We start from the raw sequence: 17,891 nt of genomic DNA on the forward strand, positions 1-17,891 counted from the left end.
GAGAGAGAGAGAGAGAGAGAGAGTAGTGAAGGTGCTGGTTCGTGCCTTCTACTCTCGAGTGCTCAGTTTTGCAGTGTTTCCTTGACTTGCTTCCGCTGCCTCACCCTTGCTACGAGTGTCCCGTGCAGGGCAATGCCGCGGCACGAACTGAACACGAGAACCAAACTTATGGAGAAGATCTAGTTTTTGTACTATTATTACTTCTTTTTTTTTTTATGGTTCAGCTTTCTCCTCTTCTTTCTCCTCATCCTCCTCCTTCTCCTCCTTCTTTTTCTCCTTCTCCTTCTCCGTCTCCTTCTCCTCCTCGTCCTCCTCCTCCTCCTCCTCCTCCTCCTCCTCCTCCTCCTCCTCCTCCTCCTCCTCCTCCTCCTCCTACTACTACTACTACTACTACTACTACTACTACTACTTTCTTGTGCTTCTTTCTCCCTCTTCTTTTTGCTTTTGTTTCCTCTTTTCTTTTGCAAATCATTTTTTTCCTTTTGTGTTCGTTTCTTTTTCAGATTTTCTTCAGATTTTTCTTACTTTTATTTCTCCTGATATTGTTCTTGTTCTTGTTCTTCTTTTCTAACACACTCTCTCTCTCTCTCTCTCTCTCTCTCTCTCTCTCTCTCTCTCTCTCTCTCTCTCTCTCTCTCTCTCTCTCTCTCTCTCATTCGTAAAAAAACGCGATGAAATATGGATTAGTTTTAATTTTTTTTCTTCTCTTCCTCCTCTTCTTCTTCATTCTCCTTCTCCTTTTCCTCCTCCTCCTCCTCCTCTTCCTCTTCCTCATTCTCCTTCTCCTTTTCTTCCTCCTTCTCCTCCTCCTTTTCTTCCTCCACTCTCTCCTTTCCTTCCTTCATCATCTCCTTGTTTTTTTTTTTATTTTCATCTTTTTTTTCTGTTTTTGTTCTTTTCTTCGTATTGTCTCTTCATTATCATCATCATCATCGTCATCATCATCATCATTATTATCATTATCATTATCAACATCATCATCATCATCAATATCATCATCATCAATATCATCTTTATCATCTTCTCTCTCTCTCTCTCTCTCTCTCTCTCTCTCTCTCTCTCTCTCTCTCTCTCTCTCTCTCTCTCTCTCTCTCTCTCTCTTTCCCCTTCATTTATAAGTAACCGGATGGTATGCGGTGAGCGAGATGAGAGAAAGCGAAAGAGAAGAGAAAGTAAAAAACTCAAGAAGGAAAAGGAGAAAAAGAGAAAAGCGCATACCAGAGGAAAGGATGAAAAGGGAAAGTAACACATATCAGATTAAATAACGGAGTAAAGAAAAGAAGAAAAAAAGACGATTAGAAAAAAAACAAAAAAAAAAACAGAAGCAAAACAGGTAACTAGGCAACATGAGAAAATGGTGAAAGTTGAGAGGATGCAGGGGAGACAAATGCTTGCTTGGTGAATGAGGACGTGTGGATAAGTAGGTAGGAAAGAAATGACGGGCGAAGTTGTTAGGCAGGAGGAGTGTGAAAGTTAGATGGATGCCTAAGAAGGAAGGGATTACATAACAGGATACGGTCAAACTTGTGAGAGAGAGAGAGAGAGAGAGAGAGAGAGAGAGAGAGAGAGAGAGAGAGAGAGAGAGAGAGAGAGAGAGAGAGAGAGAGAGAGAGAGAGAGAGAGAGAGAGAGAGAGAGAGAGAGAGAGAGAGAGAGAGAGAGAGAGAGAGGGGGGAACTGGCTCCGACAAGGAAAGAAAAGTAAGGAAGAGCAGGAGGGAAGGAGGCAGGGAGGGAAGGAAGGAGGGAGGAAAGAGAGAGGGAGGCGAGCACTTCATATAACAAAGGAAGAGAGCGCAAGTGAACCAGTGTGTGTGTGTGAAGCTGCCTCGCTTGAGTCAGTGGATGGCGGGTCGTGAGGGAGACTGATTTAACATTAACACAGGGAGTCTCAGTTCGTGTTCCGTAGCGGTGCATGAGTGCAGTGTGGCGAGGCTGAGAGCTGCTGGTGCTGCCTCCGAGATGATGTGAGTGTGTGGACTTGTGTTTTGTGAATTTGGTATAATGTAACGATGTGTGTGTGTGTGTGTGTGTGTGTGTGTGTGTGTGTGTGTGTGTGTGTGTGTGTGTGTGTGTGTGTGACTTAATATACGCACATAGATAAAAGAAATTACTTGATGTATATGTAGAGATGTATCAATAAGATAAAACACACACACACACACACACACACACACACACACACACACACACACACACACACAGTCAAGGTATGGGCCAACACACACACACAAAAAAAAAAAAAAAAATACACACACATCTACAGTGACAACTCGGACATGCCAGAACACGTGGCACCTCTGAGAATATGCACTGCGCCACTGAAACACGTCGAGCACATGTTATCCTGCTCACTCCCATCAGCTGACTCCGCCGCGCGCTTCCTTAATCCATTCTTCTTAATACAAGTTGCTCCTCATTCTCTATTTTTGGTTTCTGTTAGTGAATAAACTTTACCTTGCGTCAGTGTCTCATGTGGTGATGAGGTGAGTCAATTGTATGTTTTAGTAGTGTGATTTAGTGATATAATGCAGTCAAACATACGAGAGAGAGAGAGAGAGAGAGAGAGAGAGAGAGAGAGAGAGAGAGAGAGAGAGAGAGAGAGAGAGAGAGAGAGAGAGAGAGTCAGATTAAAAGATACAGAAGCTATTGTGTTGAGTAAGGGAAGGGGAAGTAATTATCTTAACGAGAACACACAGATAATTGCAGATAGAGTGATTAAATTATAAATGGAAAATAAATGGAGAATATGAACGAAGATAGGAAACTTCCAGACATCGTAATGCAACATCACCTTCACTGATAACACGAGAAAGTAAATGTATGAGTGAATAAATGAATAAATGAATAAATGAATGAACAAACTAATGGGTATGAATAAAGTATAGATTCAAGAAACATGTAAAAAAATGTAAGAGCGAGTAAATGAATAAAATGAATAAACAAAGTACAGATTAACTATAGATACGAGGAACAAAAGAATATAAATGGATGAGTGAATGAATGAATGAATAAACAAAGTGATAAGCATGAATTAACCACAGACTCAAGGAAAGATGTAATTATTCTTTATAAGCTGAGTATACTGGAAATTATATACATAAGGTGAGTTATCTTGAAATATGCATACTAACACGACAAAGCAAATGTGAGTGAATAAAAAAAGATAGATTAATAGATAAACAACGTATAAATTAACAATAGGTTCATGAAAGGGAGATAGATATAACTATTTTTTTATTTATTTATTTATCTTTTTTTTTTTTATAAAGGAACTATGGTGAGAATTACATACAGCCTGAGTCATGTTGATATACACCTTGAATTCATGCATGAAGTTGACTGGTGAACACGGGTATATATGTGTTTTATTCAAGAGCCACTGACTATTGTATAACTTCCCGTACGTTCTTATTTTCATTATGTTTTTGAATAGGTCTTTCGTTTACACCTTAGACCGTGAAGTTAAGAATCACCTCTCGTGTCCTCATATACTATAAACCCCATTCTTAAATTACCGGCCAAACTGAATGAAAACAGTAAAAAGCATTTGAGTAGAAAAAAAAAAGCTAATTGTGAAGAAATATTGCACACCACTACCACCACCACCCTCACCACCACCACCATCACCACCCCCACCATTGCCATTACTACAAGCACCTCCATCACCGATAACACCACCATCAACATCCACAAAACCAACAGTGCGTGGAAAGTTTATACTCCGTGGAAGGAAAGGTTGGCTTGAGCAGAGAGGGAAAGTGAGGGAAGGCCACAGAAGCAGGCGAGGGAAAGACTTGGGGGCGGGGGGGTGAAGTAAGGGAGGAATGGGGGAGGAGGAGAAGGAGGGTGACACGGCAGGGAGTGGAGAGAGAAAGGACAAGAGAACGGAGATGGAAGGAGAAAGCAGGAATTGAGGAGAGAGAGAGAGAGAGAGAGAGAGAGAGAGAGAGAGAGAGAGAGAGAGAGAGAGAGAGAGAGAGAGAGAGAGAGAGAGAGAGAGAGAGAGACGAGACGAGACAACACATACCGGCGATAAATGGTAATTCTTAGGAAGATAAAAAAAAAAAAATTCCTCTTCATTTGCATACGTTGGACTTTCCGTCTTCAATGTTCCTGCTTACAAGTGTTGGGAAATAAATTGAATAAACACATATATACGTACAATGTTCAGTGATGGTATTCCTAGACATGAAAGTGTGCAGTAGTGTAACATTATCCTCTTCACCTTTTCTTTCCTTCTCCAATATTTCTCTCCTGCTTTTTCTCTTATTTCGTCTCTTCCTCCTCTTCCTTCACAAACAGGCTCTGAAGGACCTACACGCCTGCTGCTGCTTGTTATTCATCTGTGCTCTTCTTCTTCTTCCACCTATTCCTCTCCCTCTTTTCCTCCTCCTTGTCTTCCTCCTCCTCCTCCTCCTCCTTCCCAGGCCCATCTTCCACATCTTGACAGTGTAGCCCACAGCCAGCGTCTGCCCTTCACCGACTGCGTGAATGATTCGTCAGGAAGCAACCTCGAGTCATTGCCTTATATTTATGTTAAAAGGGAAACTGTGTCGTTTTTTCCCTCACCTTTATGATAACTGAACCCGCTGACCGATGAAAGGTGAGGTACAGTGAGGTAATATTGCTCTTAGTATTATAATCAGCCTGTCTTACCACAGAGTTTATGCCACTGATAATACTAACGTTATCACCATTATCATTTATCATCATGTAAGGTAAGAGGTATTTCCTGACCTGCACTCATCAATATCATCATCATTATTATAATCATCATGTGAGATCAAAGTATTTCCTGACCTATTCCACTCATCTGTCTGCCGTTTCCATCCCAGATCACTCAAACAAGACTTCTTAACTTAACTGTTTTATCAGGTAGTTTGTCACTGGTAATATTCACATTATCACTATCATCATCACCATCACCATCATCAGCAGCAGCATCATGCAAGATATAGGCATTTATTAACTTCCTCTATTCATCTCTGCCTACTGTCTGTCTTTATCCTGGCCTACCTCCAAGACTTCTTATTTACATCATCACCATTATTACCATCATTATTATTATCATTTCTGTATCTCCATCCCAGGTCACTAAACCGAAATTTCTTAAAGTAATTATCTTAACTAATTCTGCGTCTGGTCTGCCTTCTTTCACCGTTCGTTATTTACAGCTGAGTGATGCAATGGCGTGCACCTTGTGGTTTAACACTTTCCGCTCACTCTTTTACTCCCCATCACTCTTCTCTCTTCCCTTCCTCCCATTCTTCCTTCCCTTCACTGCAGACATAATACCTTGCTTTCACTTGTTTTTCTTTTCCGAAGAAACCATTTCTCAAAGCAAAGAAAAATAAAACAAAGTACTGTCAAACTAACTTGTCGTGTGTGTGTGTGTGTGTGTGTGTGTGTGTGTGTGTGTGTGTGTGTGTGTGTAAGAACATAATGAAAGCTACACAACGCCAGTAGGTCTACAAGCGACAGTCGTTGTGTGTGTGTGTGTGTGTGTGTGTGTGTGTGTGTGTGTGTGTGTGTGTGTGTGTGTGTGTGTGTGTGTGTGTGTGTGTGAAATAACCATTCAGACGGACGTTTTGATCATCAAAGCCTATTAATGTCAACCTTTCCAGAGAGAAAGAGAGAGAGAAAAACTAACATTGCAAAACAGTCGTGAGGTAAATAAGTATTCAATTTTCCAGTAAAAAAAAAAAAAAAATGAAAATAAGAAAAACGAATAAGTTTTACATTTCTTTACCAGTTTTCTTCTTTTGTATATTCTCTTCACCACCACCACTGCCACCACCACCACTGCCACCACCACCACAACCCACCACCTACACCACCACCACCACCACCACCACCACCACTACAGACAAGGTTGGATACGGTCGCCACATTTTCTCCACTAACCTGATCTTATGACCTTTCTCTCTCCTCTGCCTCCCTTCACTTTTCCCTCCCCTCTTCACCTGCCCGCTTCCTTCCCCCTTTCTCTTCCTCCTTGCCTCTCCCTTCCTCGTCCAATACAAAAACAAGACTAGTTTTATTTACGTTTATTGCACTATTCTCAACTTGTTTAAATATATAAGCTTTATTTTTTCTGCCTTCGTTTCATTTTGCTATCAAATTCATATTATCTTTATATACTGAGCAGCAGCAGCAGCAGCAACAGCAGTGGTAGTAGTAGTAGTAGTAGTAGTAGTAGTGGTAGTAGTAGTAGTAGTTGTGGTACATAATCAATTTCTCTCTCTCTCTCTCTCTCTCTCTCTCTCTCTCTCTCTCTCTCTCTCTCTCTCTCTCTCTCTCTCTCTCTCTCTCTCTCTCTCTTTCCCTCTCCTCTCCTCTCCTCTCCTCTCCTCTCCCCTCCCCTCCTCTCCTCTCCTCTCCTCTCCTCTCCTCTCCTCTCCCTCCATTCCTTTCACATTCGTGCGAACTCAAGGCTGAATGACTGACAATACTTCGATGTAATACTAAAATTTAAGTTATATGTAGGTTTCCTGAAGCGTTAACCGTTCTTTGGGAACTGAATTATGACGTTATTAAACTTTTATCTTGAGGTTTTGGTCCCTCCGCAATGTGTCGCCGTGAGTGATGGATTATGAGCAATTACTGACCGCAGCCTTGTTCTTAGTTTTCTTGTTCTTGTTCTTTTTAGCGGTATTCTTGTTCTTGATCTTGCTCTTCTTGTTCTTGATCTTGCTCTTCTAGTTCTTGATCTTGTTCTTTGTTCTGTCTGTCTTCCGTCTTCTTTTTTTTTTCATTTTTTTTATTTTCTTCAAATTCGTCTTCATCCTTTTCTTTCTTCGTTTTTTTCTTTCTCCTCTTCTTGTTTCTTGCTTTATTTTTCTTCTTCTTTTGCCTTTTCACTATCATTATCTTGTTTCTTCTTTTTTTCTTTTATTTTCTTCTTTTGCGTCTTCATCATCATCATCTTTCTTTTTTCTTCTTCTTTCTCTTCATCATCATCATCATCATCATCATCATCATCATCATCATCATTTTCTTCTTTTTCTCCTCCTCCTCCTTCTCCTCCTCCTCCTCCTTTCTCCTTTCTCTTCTTTTTATCATCATCTTCCTTCCTCCTCCCTCTTCTGCTTCTATTTCCACTTCTTCCTCTCCTTTCACCACTCTGTCAACATATTTTTCTCGCGTTTCCACATTTTTTTTTTTTTTTTAATTCTTGTCTGTCCCAGTTCGTGGTTGTATTTGGAATGTGAAGGTGTTGCGTACCCAGGTCACTAGTATTCAATGCTGCTGAGTCACGATAAAAACAGCCAACTCTCCTACCAACTAGTTTTTACCGGTAGAAAGTATTGCTGACCAGTAATACCACTATTATTATCACCACTACTACTTGGGGAGAGTGAACTCCTACCAGACGCGTTCCTTGGGTGGCGAATGGGGAAACCCGTAGAGGAAATGCCTTTCTTCAGGGATGCTCTGAATAACCAGTAAGGAAGGAGCCGTGGACCAAACCTCGAAAAAGGATTGGAGCCCTTACCGTGTATTATCCAAGAAAAAAAAAATGGAAAGTCACACAAGAAGAAATACAGAGAACAGCGTTAATGGGAGATGTAGCCAAGAAATGAATACAGATGTCTCGCTCTGTAGGGATAACCATAACAGGTGGTCCGAGATCGTCAACAAGTGACTGTCCAAAGCAACTTACAAATCAGATCTGCAACATGAAATGTAAGAACTTTGCATCAATCTGGAAAGTTTCAAAATGTGAAACAGGAAATGAAAAGGATGAAGTTAGATATTCTAGGAATGTGTGAAATGAGGTGGTCAAGAGTGAACAAGCTGACACAAAGATGTTTTATATACTCGGAAGGAGACACAGTAGTGAGAGGTGTGGGAGTAATGCTTGCAAAGAACACTGCCAAGTACCTACTTGGATACTAGGCGATATCGGATCGATTACTATTAGTTAAATTGGAGGGAAACCGTATTAATACAAATATTATGCAAGTTGACTCACCAACGGCGGAAAGCAACGAAGAAGAAATAGACCAGTTTTATGACAACCTGAATAAAGCAAGCCAACAATGTATGTCTCATGAAATGATAATGATAATGGGAGACATGAACGCAAAGGTGGCAAGAGGGAGAGATGGAGATACAATTGGACCTTTCGGCCTTGATGCCAGAAATGAAAGAGGGCATCCGGCGACTAATGTACAGAAACCAAATAGACTATATATATATATATATATATATATATATATATATATATATATATATATATATATATATATATATATATATATATATATATATATATATATATATATATATATATATATATATATATATATATATATATATATAACTACAAATAAACGATACATAAACCAGATAATAAAATGTACGACTTCAAAGTGTTGATTGTGACAGTGATCATAACCCAGTGGTCGCAGTGCTAAGATTAAGACTAAAAACAAATAATAATAAAGAAGAGAAGAAGAGAACCACAAATGGATTTAAACGAACTGAGTAAGGAAGACACAAGAGAACGATATAAAGTTGCAGTACAGAATACATAAGAAATACTTGCAGATGAGAACGACATGGAAGAGCTGGGCACAGAGTGGAAATGTTTGCAAAGAGCACATGTGAAAGCAGCTGAAGAAATATTACTAAGGAGAGAAAGACGAGCAAGACAAGAGTGGATGGCAGAAGACATGCTCGAGTTGACGGAAGAAAGAAGGAAGTACAATCATAGTAATACAGTAAGATACAGAGAACTAAACAGACAAGTAAAAAGAAAATGTTCTGATGCAAAGGAAAAATAGATAAACGAGCATTGTAATAAGATAGAAGATTCAGCAAACAGATACACACAAATGATGTATGAAAGAGTTAAAAACACTTACTAGAAGAGGTAAATTACATGCAGGTGAAGTAGTAATGAAAAAAAGAACGGCGAAGTAGCAATGGAAAAAAAGAGGATGTTCTCGACAGATAGAAGGAGTATATAGAGGAATTGTTTGAGGATGACAGAACAGAACATTAAGAACTGGAGGTAGAAATGACTAGTCTTGATATCGGCGAGGATGAAGCAGAGAAGGCAATTAGAAAAATGAAGACAGGAAGGGCAGTTGGAGAGGATGGCGTAGCAGTGGAGATATTTCGTGCTCTGGGCGGGTTCAGCACAGGAAAGATTACCAACATCACTAACAAAATCAACAGCACGGGAGAACTTAGTGATGATATGTGTAAATCAATATTTATGACTATACCAAAGAAACCTGGAACTCTAGAGTGCAATAAACACAGAACTATAAGTACAATAAGCCAAATAGCAAAAGTAGTATTAAGGGCAGTACTAGAAAGAATAAGAGCAAAGATAAGAACCGAGATAGCTGAAGAGCAATATGGTTTTATATAAGGAAAAAGAACAACTAATGCTTTAATGAGAGGAGTATACAGGGACTGCCACGTGTAAGCCTGGTCGCTTCTTGCAGCTTCCCTTATTTCTTATGTTCTTATGTTCTTATGTATAGAGATGCAGAGAGACATGTATTTCGCTTTTATCGACTATGAAAAAGCATTTGACAGTCAAACACGAAGATTTGCTTGACATGTTGAATCAATTGGAGTTGATGGATATGGCACTTCAGTAAGGTAAGGTACTACTACTATGACTATGACTACTATGGCTACTAAACGCATCATAAACCGGCCGTCTTTTGTTTTGTTTTTGTTTTCGTGTCTCCTTAGTTATTTTTGGAAAGTGTCAATGGGCGGCGCTACTTTGAATTTTTCCTTCTTTTTTTTAGTTAGCGTTATTATATTTAGTTAGCGTGTATCATATAGATTAACCATTTTGCGTGATAATCATGAGAAGAGAGAGAGAGAGAGAGAGAGAGAGAGAGGAGAGAGAGAGAGAGAGAGAGAGAGAGAGAGAGAGAGAGAGAGAGAGAGAGAGAGAGAGAGAGACTTGATCAATTTTTCTCTCTCAGAAAGCTAAATACTGAATGAGTCTAAAAAAATTGGTCAGCTTACTACTGTTATTACCACCACCACCACTACCACCACCACCATCACCACCACTATTATTACTACTACTACTACTACTACTACGCCACCACCACTACAACCACTACCGCCACTACAGAATACCACAAAACCTTCCATCCCTACTTCCACACAACCCCTTTGCACACACACACACACACACACACACACACACACACACACACACACACACACACACACACACACACACACACACACACACACACACATAAAACAGGAGATAAACACCAATTATCAACAAAGGCGGGAACTGAGAGGAAAAGTTTGCCTCGGGGCGGGGTTGGGACGAACGGGAACCCACGAGGGAGTGATGGGGCGCGGCAGGGATGGGGAGGGAAGTGAGGCCAAAGGTGACGCAGGTAAAAGGAAAGAGAATGAGGGAAGGATGGATAAGGTGGGTATGGCAAAGTGTCTGGGTCTTTTAGGTTACCTGGGGATTAGAAGTGTGAAAGTGTGTGGGGAGGAGAGGAGAAGGGGAGAGAGAGAGAGAGAGAGAGAGAGAGAGAGAGAGAGAGAGAGAGAGAGAGAGAGAGAGAGAGAGAGGAGAGAGAGAGAGAGAGAGAGAGGAGAGAGAGAGAGAGAGAGAGAGAGATTGTCCACGTTAAATCATTAGGGAACTTTAACGGAAGACTAGACAAATTTTTGGATGGGGATAATAGATGGAAATACGGAAGCATGTTTTATAAAGGGATCGCCACGTGTAGGCTTGATGGCTTGATGTTCTTATACTCAATCAAACAAAGGGGAAAACAAACAACGACACAAGCACACAACAGACAGTCACACAAATATAAATAAAAAAAAGTCGAACACACGGACACACAGAGATAAATTAAGAAGCAAAAGGGAAAGTAAAGGTGATTAGGGCGTCCACTTACCATCTGTCGCTCAAACTACAGCTTGTCCAGCAACACAAGATAAACCCTTACCCGATCGCCGAGTCTGAGCGAGGGAAGGGCCGGCGCTAGGTGGTGGTGATGGTGCTGCTGTAATGGAGAGAATAGTAGTGGATAGTAAGGGTAGTGGTGGTGGTGATGATGGTAGTCACGGTGGTGGTGGTGATGAGGATGGTAGTAGTAGTAGTAGTAGTAGTAGTAGTGGAAGGAAGCAATTATGAGACATTTCTGTTGGTGTGACAAGTCATATTTTTCGCTTTCATGTAGTAGGTTGACAACGGTACGTCAACACACACACACACACACACACACACACACACACACACACACACACACACACACACACACACACACACTGTTGCAAGGTGAGTGATTTTGACACCGGACCATAAAATAGGTGAACAAAGGCAGTTAGTGGTTACAGGGGCCGCGCCTCCTTCCCTTTGAGACCGCAGCAGCAGTAGCAGCAGCAGCAGCAGCAACAGCAGCAGCAACAACGACAACAACACAACAATAACAACATTAATTACAATAATAACGATAATAATAATAATAATAACAACAACAACAACAACAACAACAACAACAACAGCAGCAGCAGAATTAACAACAACAACAACAACAACAACAACAACACAACAACAACAGCAGCAGCAGCAGCAGAATTAACAACAACAACAACAACAACAACAACAACAACAACAACAACAACAACAACAACAACAACAACAACACACACACACACACACACACACACACACACACACACACACACACACACACACACACACACACACACACACACACACACACACACACTTGCCACAGATGATAATTAAAAGTATTGGCTTATGTTACTACGAATGCAAGTGTTCCACGTGAATAACGACAAGACAGCTGGCGTACACCACCACCACCACCACTACGACCACTACCACCACCACCACCACCACCACCACCACCATCTCTGTAACCCCTTTCCAGGACAAAAACATCCCCTAATGTTCCTTATTTGCTTCTGTCAGCCGTCCATTTGTTTCAGGCCGCACCAGCAAACTTTACTATCTTACTTCTCCGTAGCAAGACCAGTAACACAGCTTGATAGGAATGACCTAGCGTCGTATCACACCCCAGCGCACAATATCCACTATAATCCAGCAGCGCCTCGCCAGATAAGGTACCTACCAACTTCAACTCACTGTAACTCAAAACCTTTCTCGAGTTGATGGTCTGTTAAAGGCATAAGTTGATACCATATTTAATTTTGCATCTAATGGTGTGTGTCTCGTCCCACTGAGATCACGTTTAATGGATGATACTTCCTGAATACTGATCGTACCTCTGTTTATAGTATCACTCGTACCAAATTTAGTGTCAGTCATAGTTACCTCGTTGTGGTCTCGATATTAGGTCATGATCTGTATATGAAAAAAGGAAATAAATAAATAAACACAAAACGGAGATAAAAAAAAAAAAAAAAAAAACTAAAAGCGTAAGGGTCGTAAAAACACAGCATGACTCTTAACTTTGACTCCCTATAAGTCAAAGCTCTGCGGGAGACGAAGTTCAGTGCAACATTTCATAGTGAATCCAGTGCTGTGTCTCATGGCATGTCTCCACTCTCGCTGGGACAAAATTTAGTGGATCAATTGTCAAAAAAAAAAAAAAAAAAAAAAAAAAAAAAAAAACAAGGCGCATCATTTCCTTCAAGTTTAGTAATGTGATTATACACACGCACTGAAGCAATCTGAATTTCGCATGTTCACTCATATAAGTAGTGTCGGTCAATGTTGCCAAATTTCAGCTTGATCAGTGCAGTTCATGAGTTGCTACCAGGCGACATCACAGCTCCCACAAATCGACCTTACAACTGTTCTGTTAGCTTACTGTAAGGCACGGGGCATACCTCAAATGAATAATAAAAAACATGTACGTAATACCTTTGTGAAAAACAATAAAAAATGAACAGTCTGGCATGATCCGCAGAAACACATCAGGGATTAAAATTTCTGGCGAATGTGAACGCTCTCATTAGATACAATATATGAAAGGTACGTACGTATTAGTTCATGAATTAAGAGACATCTGCGCTCGCTCTTCTAACCCAGTTCTGCCATGCCCATAAGAAAGGTCCGTAACACACACACCAAGTTACAACAGAATCGGCTGACTTGAAAGAAAGGCGCTCGTAAAGGGAAGGGTGGCATATGTTTTCCTATTTGCTACAAAGGGAAGTGTTCATCAACATTTTAGTCACAGCTGCTCACACACACACACACACACACCACACACACACACACACACACACACACACACACCACACACACACACACACACACACACACACACACACACACACACACACTCTATAATAAAAGTAGGGATAAGTGGTAATTACTAAAAAATACGATAAAATACTAGTGTGTGTGTGTGTGTGTGTTTAAGAGAGAGAGAGAGAGAGAGAGAGAGAGAGAGAGAGAGAGAGAGAGAGAGAGAGAGAGAGAGAGAGAGAGAGAGAGAGAGAGAGAGAGAGAGAGAGAGAGAGAGAGAGAGAGATGATACATTGCAGCCTGGTTGCGACCTCTGAGTCTCCCACACCTGGGCGACAAGTCAGGCTGCAGTAAATATGGAAATGATAGCGGAGAGGACATTGGGTCGATAAAGTTTGCACGTGGCTGAGGCAGAAGCGAGGCATAAATGATCTGCGTGGTTTGAAGATACATCATATAAATATTACTAGTGACTAATGACCTTGAACCAACTCATTTGAATTTTTTTTTTTTTTTTTTTGTGTAAGGAGTGGTGTGTGTGTGTGTGTGTGTGTGTGTGTGTGTGTGTGTGTGTGTGTGTGTGTGTGTGTGTGTGTGTGTGTTTGTGTGTGTGTGTGTGTGTGTGTGTGTGTGTGTGTGTGTGTATGTAACAGATAAAGGGGAAAAGGTAGTTTTCTTATAGTGAGAGCTAAAAGAAACAGGAACTAAGATCTTGAATTAATTATTCTGTATGTGTCAGGGAGACGAGGAAAAAAAATACAGGTGAACTAAAAGAGACGGCATATCGAAGGACTTCTCGAGATTACCAGCTGTCAGCACTTAGGATCGTCAGTAAATTAAAGGACTTAGGGTTGTCAGCAGAACACATCTTAATACAGTCAGCATAACACAAAACTTAAAATTATGAGAAAACACCAAAAACAGTGGAAAAAAAAAATGATACATACTGTGATTTATACATACTACTAGATTGCGTGAGAAACACTGCTCCGCTTCTTGAAACATACCGAGAGACACGTCACTGTTAAGCTTTTGAGGTAGCAAGACAAGCAGGAGCAACAGTGAGCGGCGGCAGTAAGTCACACCTGCCTGGGCCGACCGGTTGTGGTATCTCCTGCAGTCCTCACTTGATCGTCGCGATATGAGGCAGCATTAGTCAGACATGGATGCAGCGCACAGGTAATAATGACACTTGGTGAACTGTGCAGAACAGTAAGACAAGACACAAGATAAAGAAGCACTGGTCAGACAGGGGAAAACATATACAGGCAATATTGGGCATGCTGGAGAGAACACTATCTAAAACCAAAAAAAAAAAGACCAGCCTTAGTTAACTCATGGCTACGAACTGAACATACAAAACATCAGAATATAGGAAAATAAGAGAAGCTGCATGAAGCCATCAGGCTTACACGTGGCAGTCCCTGCATGAAACACACCCACCTGCGTACTTCCACCTATCACTCTCATCCATAAATTAACCTGATCTTAAACATTTGAACCGTTTACTCATGATTAAATTACAATGGACGAAATAGATTAACTACCGTGTATTGTCTTGAAGACCAGCTTTTATAAGAATAAGGTCTCTCAGACATCAAAATATTAGTAGCAAGAAAATGCTACATATCTCCATTATATGCTTATAATGATTCTTCACAGGTGCAACTTAAATGAATATTTAAGACTTACCAATAAGAGAGCCGGATTTCCATGACTACCAGTGTGCTTTGATGTTAATACACTCTGTGCGCGGACCAACCTCGAAGCTGCCCAATCATTTGTTTGTGCGCCGATGCGGTAAGCACGGTAAACCTACGCTCATTTTTTTTACAATATTCTTATTACAATTATTCTTATTTTTTTATTCATTTTTCTTATTAGTGTGATCCGGGCTTAACCTAACATAGCAAACTTACGATGAATCTGTTGCTAGTGTGAACCAGTCTTGACCAAACACGCTAAATCTGCGCTGAAGTATTACTAGCGTGAAACCAAACTTAACCAAACAACAAACAGGCCTTGTAAACAAATCGAAACATGACTTGTCAGAGATCCAAACAAATTAGCCTGGAGATGCTCCGTGTTGGCGAGAGGGAGGAGTGAAGGCGAAGGAGGATTCCCTGTCATGTAAATATTAGTGTGCTTACAGTGTGTGGTGGGAATGGTGATGAGGGAGACACTTGAGGAAGAAACAACTGATGGATTAACACAAAACAAAGAGGTAGGAAAGTTTTGAATAATAATGTCTCTAAGTATGTAATTATAATTCTTTAATCTCTCTCTCTCTCTCTCTCTCTCTCTCTCTCTCTCTCTCTCTCTCTCTCTCTCTCTCACTAAAGCTTCATAACGTTTTCTTGGACACTATACAAATAAATGCAACACAATATGAGCGAATCTTGAGCGTCTGGACAACTACCTGAACACCCTCAGGATCACATCAGCTATTCCTACACTTCACACCCTGTTTGAAGGCGCCGTTACTTTGTTTTTCTTCCAGCCTTTTTGCCAACTTTTCCTTTAAGTCTACAATTTCTTAAGAGCTGCCCATCATACACACAGCCATTTATCTGTACTTTTCTCTCTTTTTTTTTTTTGTCAAGTTTTTCTTCATGTCGACAATATTTTAGTTCCGAGGCACCCAAACAGTCATTCCTTTGCACTTTTCCCCCCAATTTTTTCCCTCTTCAAGTTTTTAAGAGCTCCCCGTCACACAAATAACTATTCACCTGTACTTTTCTTCCTACTTTTTGTAAACTTTTCCCTCAAGTCGATAAAGAGCGCCCCGTCACCCAAATACAGTCATTCCCGTGCATTTTCCGTCAACTGTCTGATTGATTGATTGGATGTTAAGGGTTACACCGGCCTGCATATTTCCAAAGTCAGGAAGAATAGGTGCCCACCACTCTTGAACACTTTGGGCTGGTTTAGACTATGTTAGGTTGGGTTAAATTAATACATGTTGAAAGACGCTAGTAAGTTTGTGTGGGAATCACAATGAGAGTCTTTCTGAGAATATCCTGTGGCTAGTGTCGGAGCTGCAGCCGAGCGTCTTCACAGGCTACCGCATGTACTCGCATAGTCTCCGGGAAGATGCCACCGGCGACACCTACACACTTTCTGCGAAGACGCCGTTACTATAATAACTTTTTCTCCCATTTCCCTATTTTTTTTTATCACTTTTCCCTCACGTCGCCCATTTCTTAAGAGCTGCCCATCACCCGAACACAGTTATTCATCCTCGCTTTTCATTTGACTACAACAAACAAGGCTTTGACAAACAGATAGCCAGTCATTTATCAGCTCTTAATCCTCTAACTGCTATACATTCCCACATTAAATAAAACTATGCTGCAAATTCACGGTATAATTTGAAGACCACCGACAATTTTGCTGCAGTCTATCCCAAGAGAGACTGCCTGATGTCCTTATGCTCTTCCGTTCTAAAAAAAAAAGAGTGAATGATGTTGTGGTTTAAATATATTTGTGCTTTTCTTTTTATTTCCGCTCTCTAAAACTTGGATAGGGTGACTGAAAAAAAGTAAACAAGTGCGTCAGTAGCAGTTAAAGAAGTAATTAGAGTTAATTATGCGTCTCATCTTATGTCTCTAAAATTTGTCCCGGGGGACTAAAACAATTACAAGTGCGTCATTGATAATTAGACAAGTTAAAGAGTTAAGTATGCGTGTTATCAGTCACAGACAAGCCAGATTAAAAGACAGATGCATTCATAGTTGGCTGGTCACGAGGCGGGCAGTTTTCTTGAGGTACATGTCATCTTTGTGGTCCCAGGGAGAACGGTTCTTGTGCTATCAGTTACATTTCCACAGTGATAGCGAGTCACAATCCTGCTTACTATATTAAATTTTATCATCTGCTGACTATGCACACTCAGGGTGTTTCATTACGTCTGTAACGTGTAGCAAGGCTGACCACTCTTTACTATGTATGAACGAATGTCTGGTCACAATTTCCTCTAAGATACGTGTCCACTCTCGCCGCGTCCTTAGCATGCCAATAATGACCACTCTGTACCATGCAGGAACTAAGGTCAGTTAAGAAATGAAAACTTTTTAAATGAAATCATCGATCTAGTCACACACATCACACAAAACATTATTAGTTGCTACAGAAACATGTATGAATGTAATGACGTGGGTAATTTGTTGTGGGAAAGATGTATTCTAATCGCCGTGCAGGAACTAGGATAAATTAAGAAACGAATATCTTTTAACATCATTGATCAGTTCATACGATACACAGGTGGCTGTTTTAAATATATACGAGTAAATTAATTATTTATTAATGAATTCATGAATTTTTAAAATATTAAATAATGAACCACATTTTAATTACTATGAGGAATTTCAAATTCTCAAGTTATCTCCTCCTGAATTTTGTTTTGACTCTGGAAGATAAGAATAATTTTCCATCGATATCTGATCATGATACAAACGGAAAGAGATAGCGAGACGAGAATATATATATATATATATATATATATATATATATATATATATATATATATATATATATATATATATATATATATATATATATATATATATATATATATATATATATATAAAGCGAAATCTTAATTATTGACGGAAAACGTGAGTGTGTAGCGGGGCCTTTCAATCTGGCACCAAACATCTCCCAGACCTTGTCATGTGACTAGGTTGGGAA

At 40.2% G+C, this 17,891-nt stretch overlaps 1 protein-coding gene and 1 long non-coding RNA gene across 3 annotated transcripts in view; one reads left to right on the forward strand and one right to left on the reverse strand.

Moving 5' to 3' along the window:
* LOC135108538 (uncharacterized) overlaps window positions 1-17,891 on the reverse strand; it is a 151,930-nt gene that overhangs the window by 118,199 nt on the left and 15,840 nt on the right. Inside the window, exon 2 of the long non-coding RNA XR_010272330.1 lies at window positions 10,966-11,022. This is a non-coding gene — a long non-coding RNA (uncharacterized LOC135108538). The remainder of the gene's footprint in view (window positions 1-10,965; window positions 11,023-17,891) is intronic.
* Window positions 1-17,891, forward strand: part of LOC135108534 (peroxidase-like) — a 54,709-nt gene that overhangs the window by 6,156 nt on the left and 30,662 nt on the right. The window contains exon 1 of one of the 2 annotated variants that reach the window (XM_064019654.1): window positions 1,808-1,965. The exons of the other annotated variant lie outside the window; for it this stretch is intronic. Within the exon in view, the coding sequence (XP_063875724.1) occupies window positions 1,961-1,965 (5 nt within the window). The 5' untranslated portion in view covers window positions 1,808-1,960. Of the gene's footprint in view, window positions 1-1,807; window positions 1,966-17,891 lie in introns of those variants that run through there. 2 annotated transcript variants of the gene reach the window in all.

Source organism: Scylla paramamosain, chromosome 17 (genome assembly GCF_035594125.1).
Source record: "Scylla paramamosain isolate STU-SP2022 chromosome 17, ASM3559412v1, whole genome shotgun sequence".
NCBI lineage: Eukaryota > Metazoa > Arthropoda > Malacostraca > Decapoda > Portunidae > Scylla > Scylla paramamosain.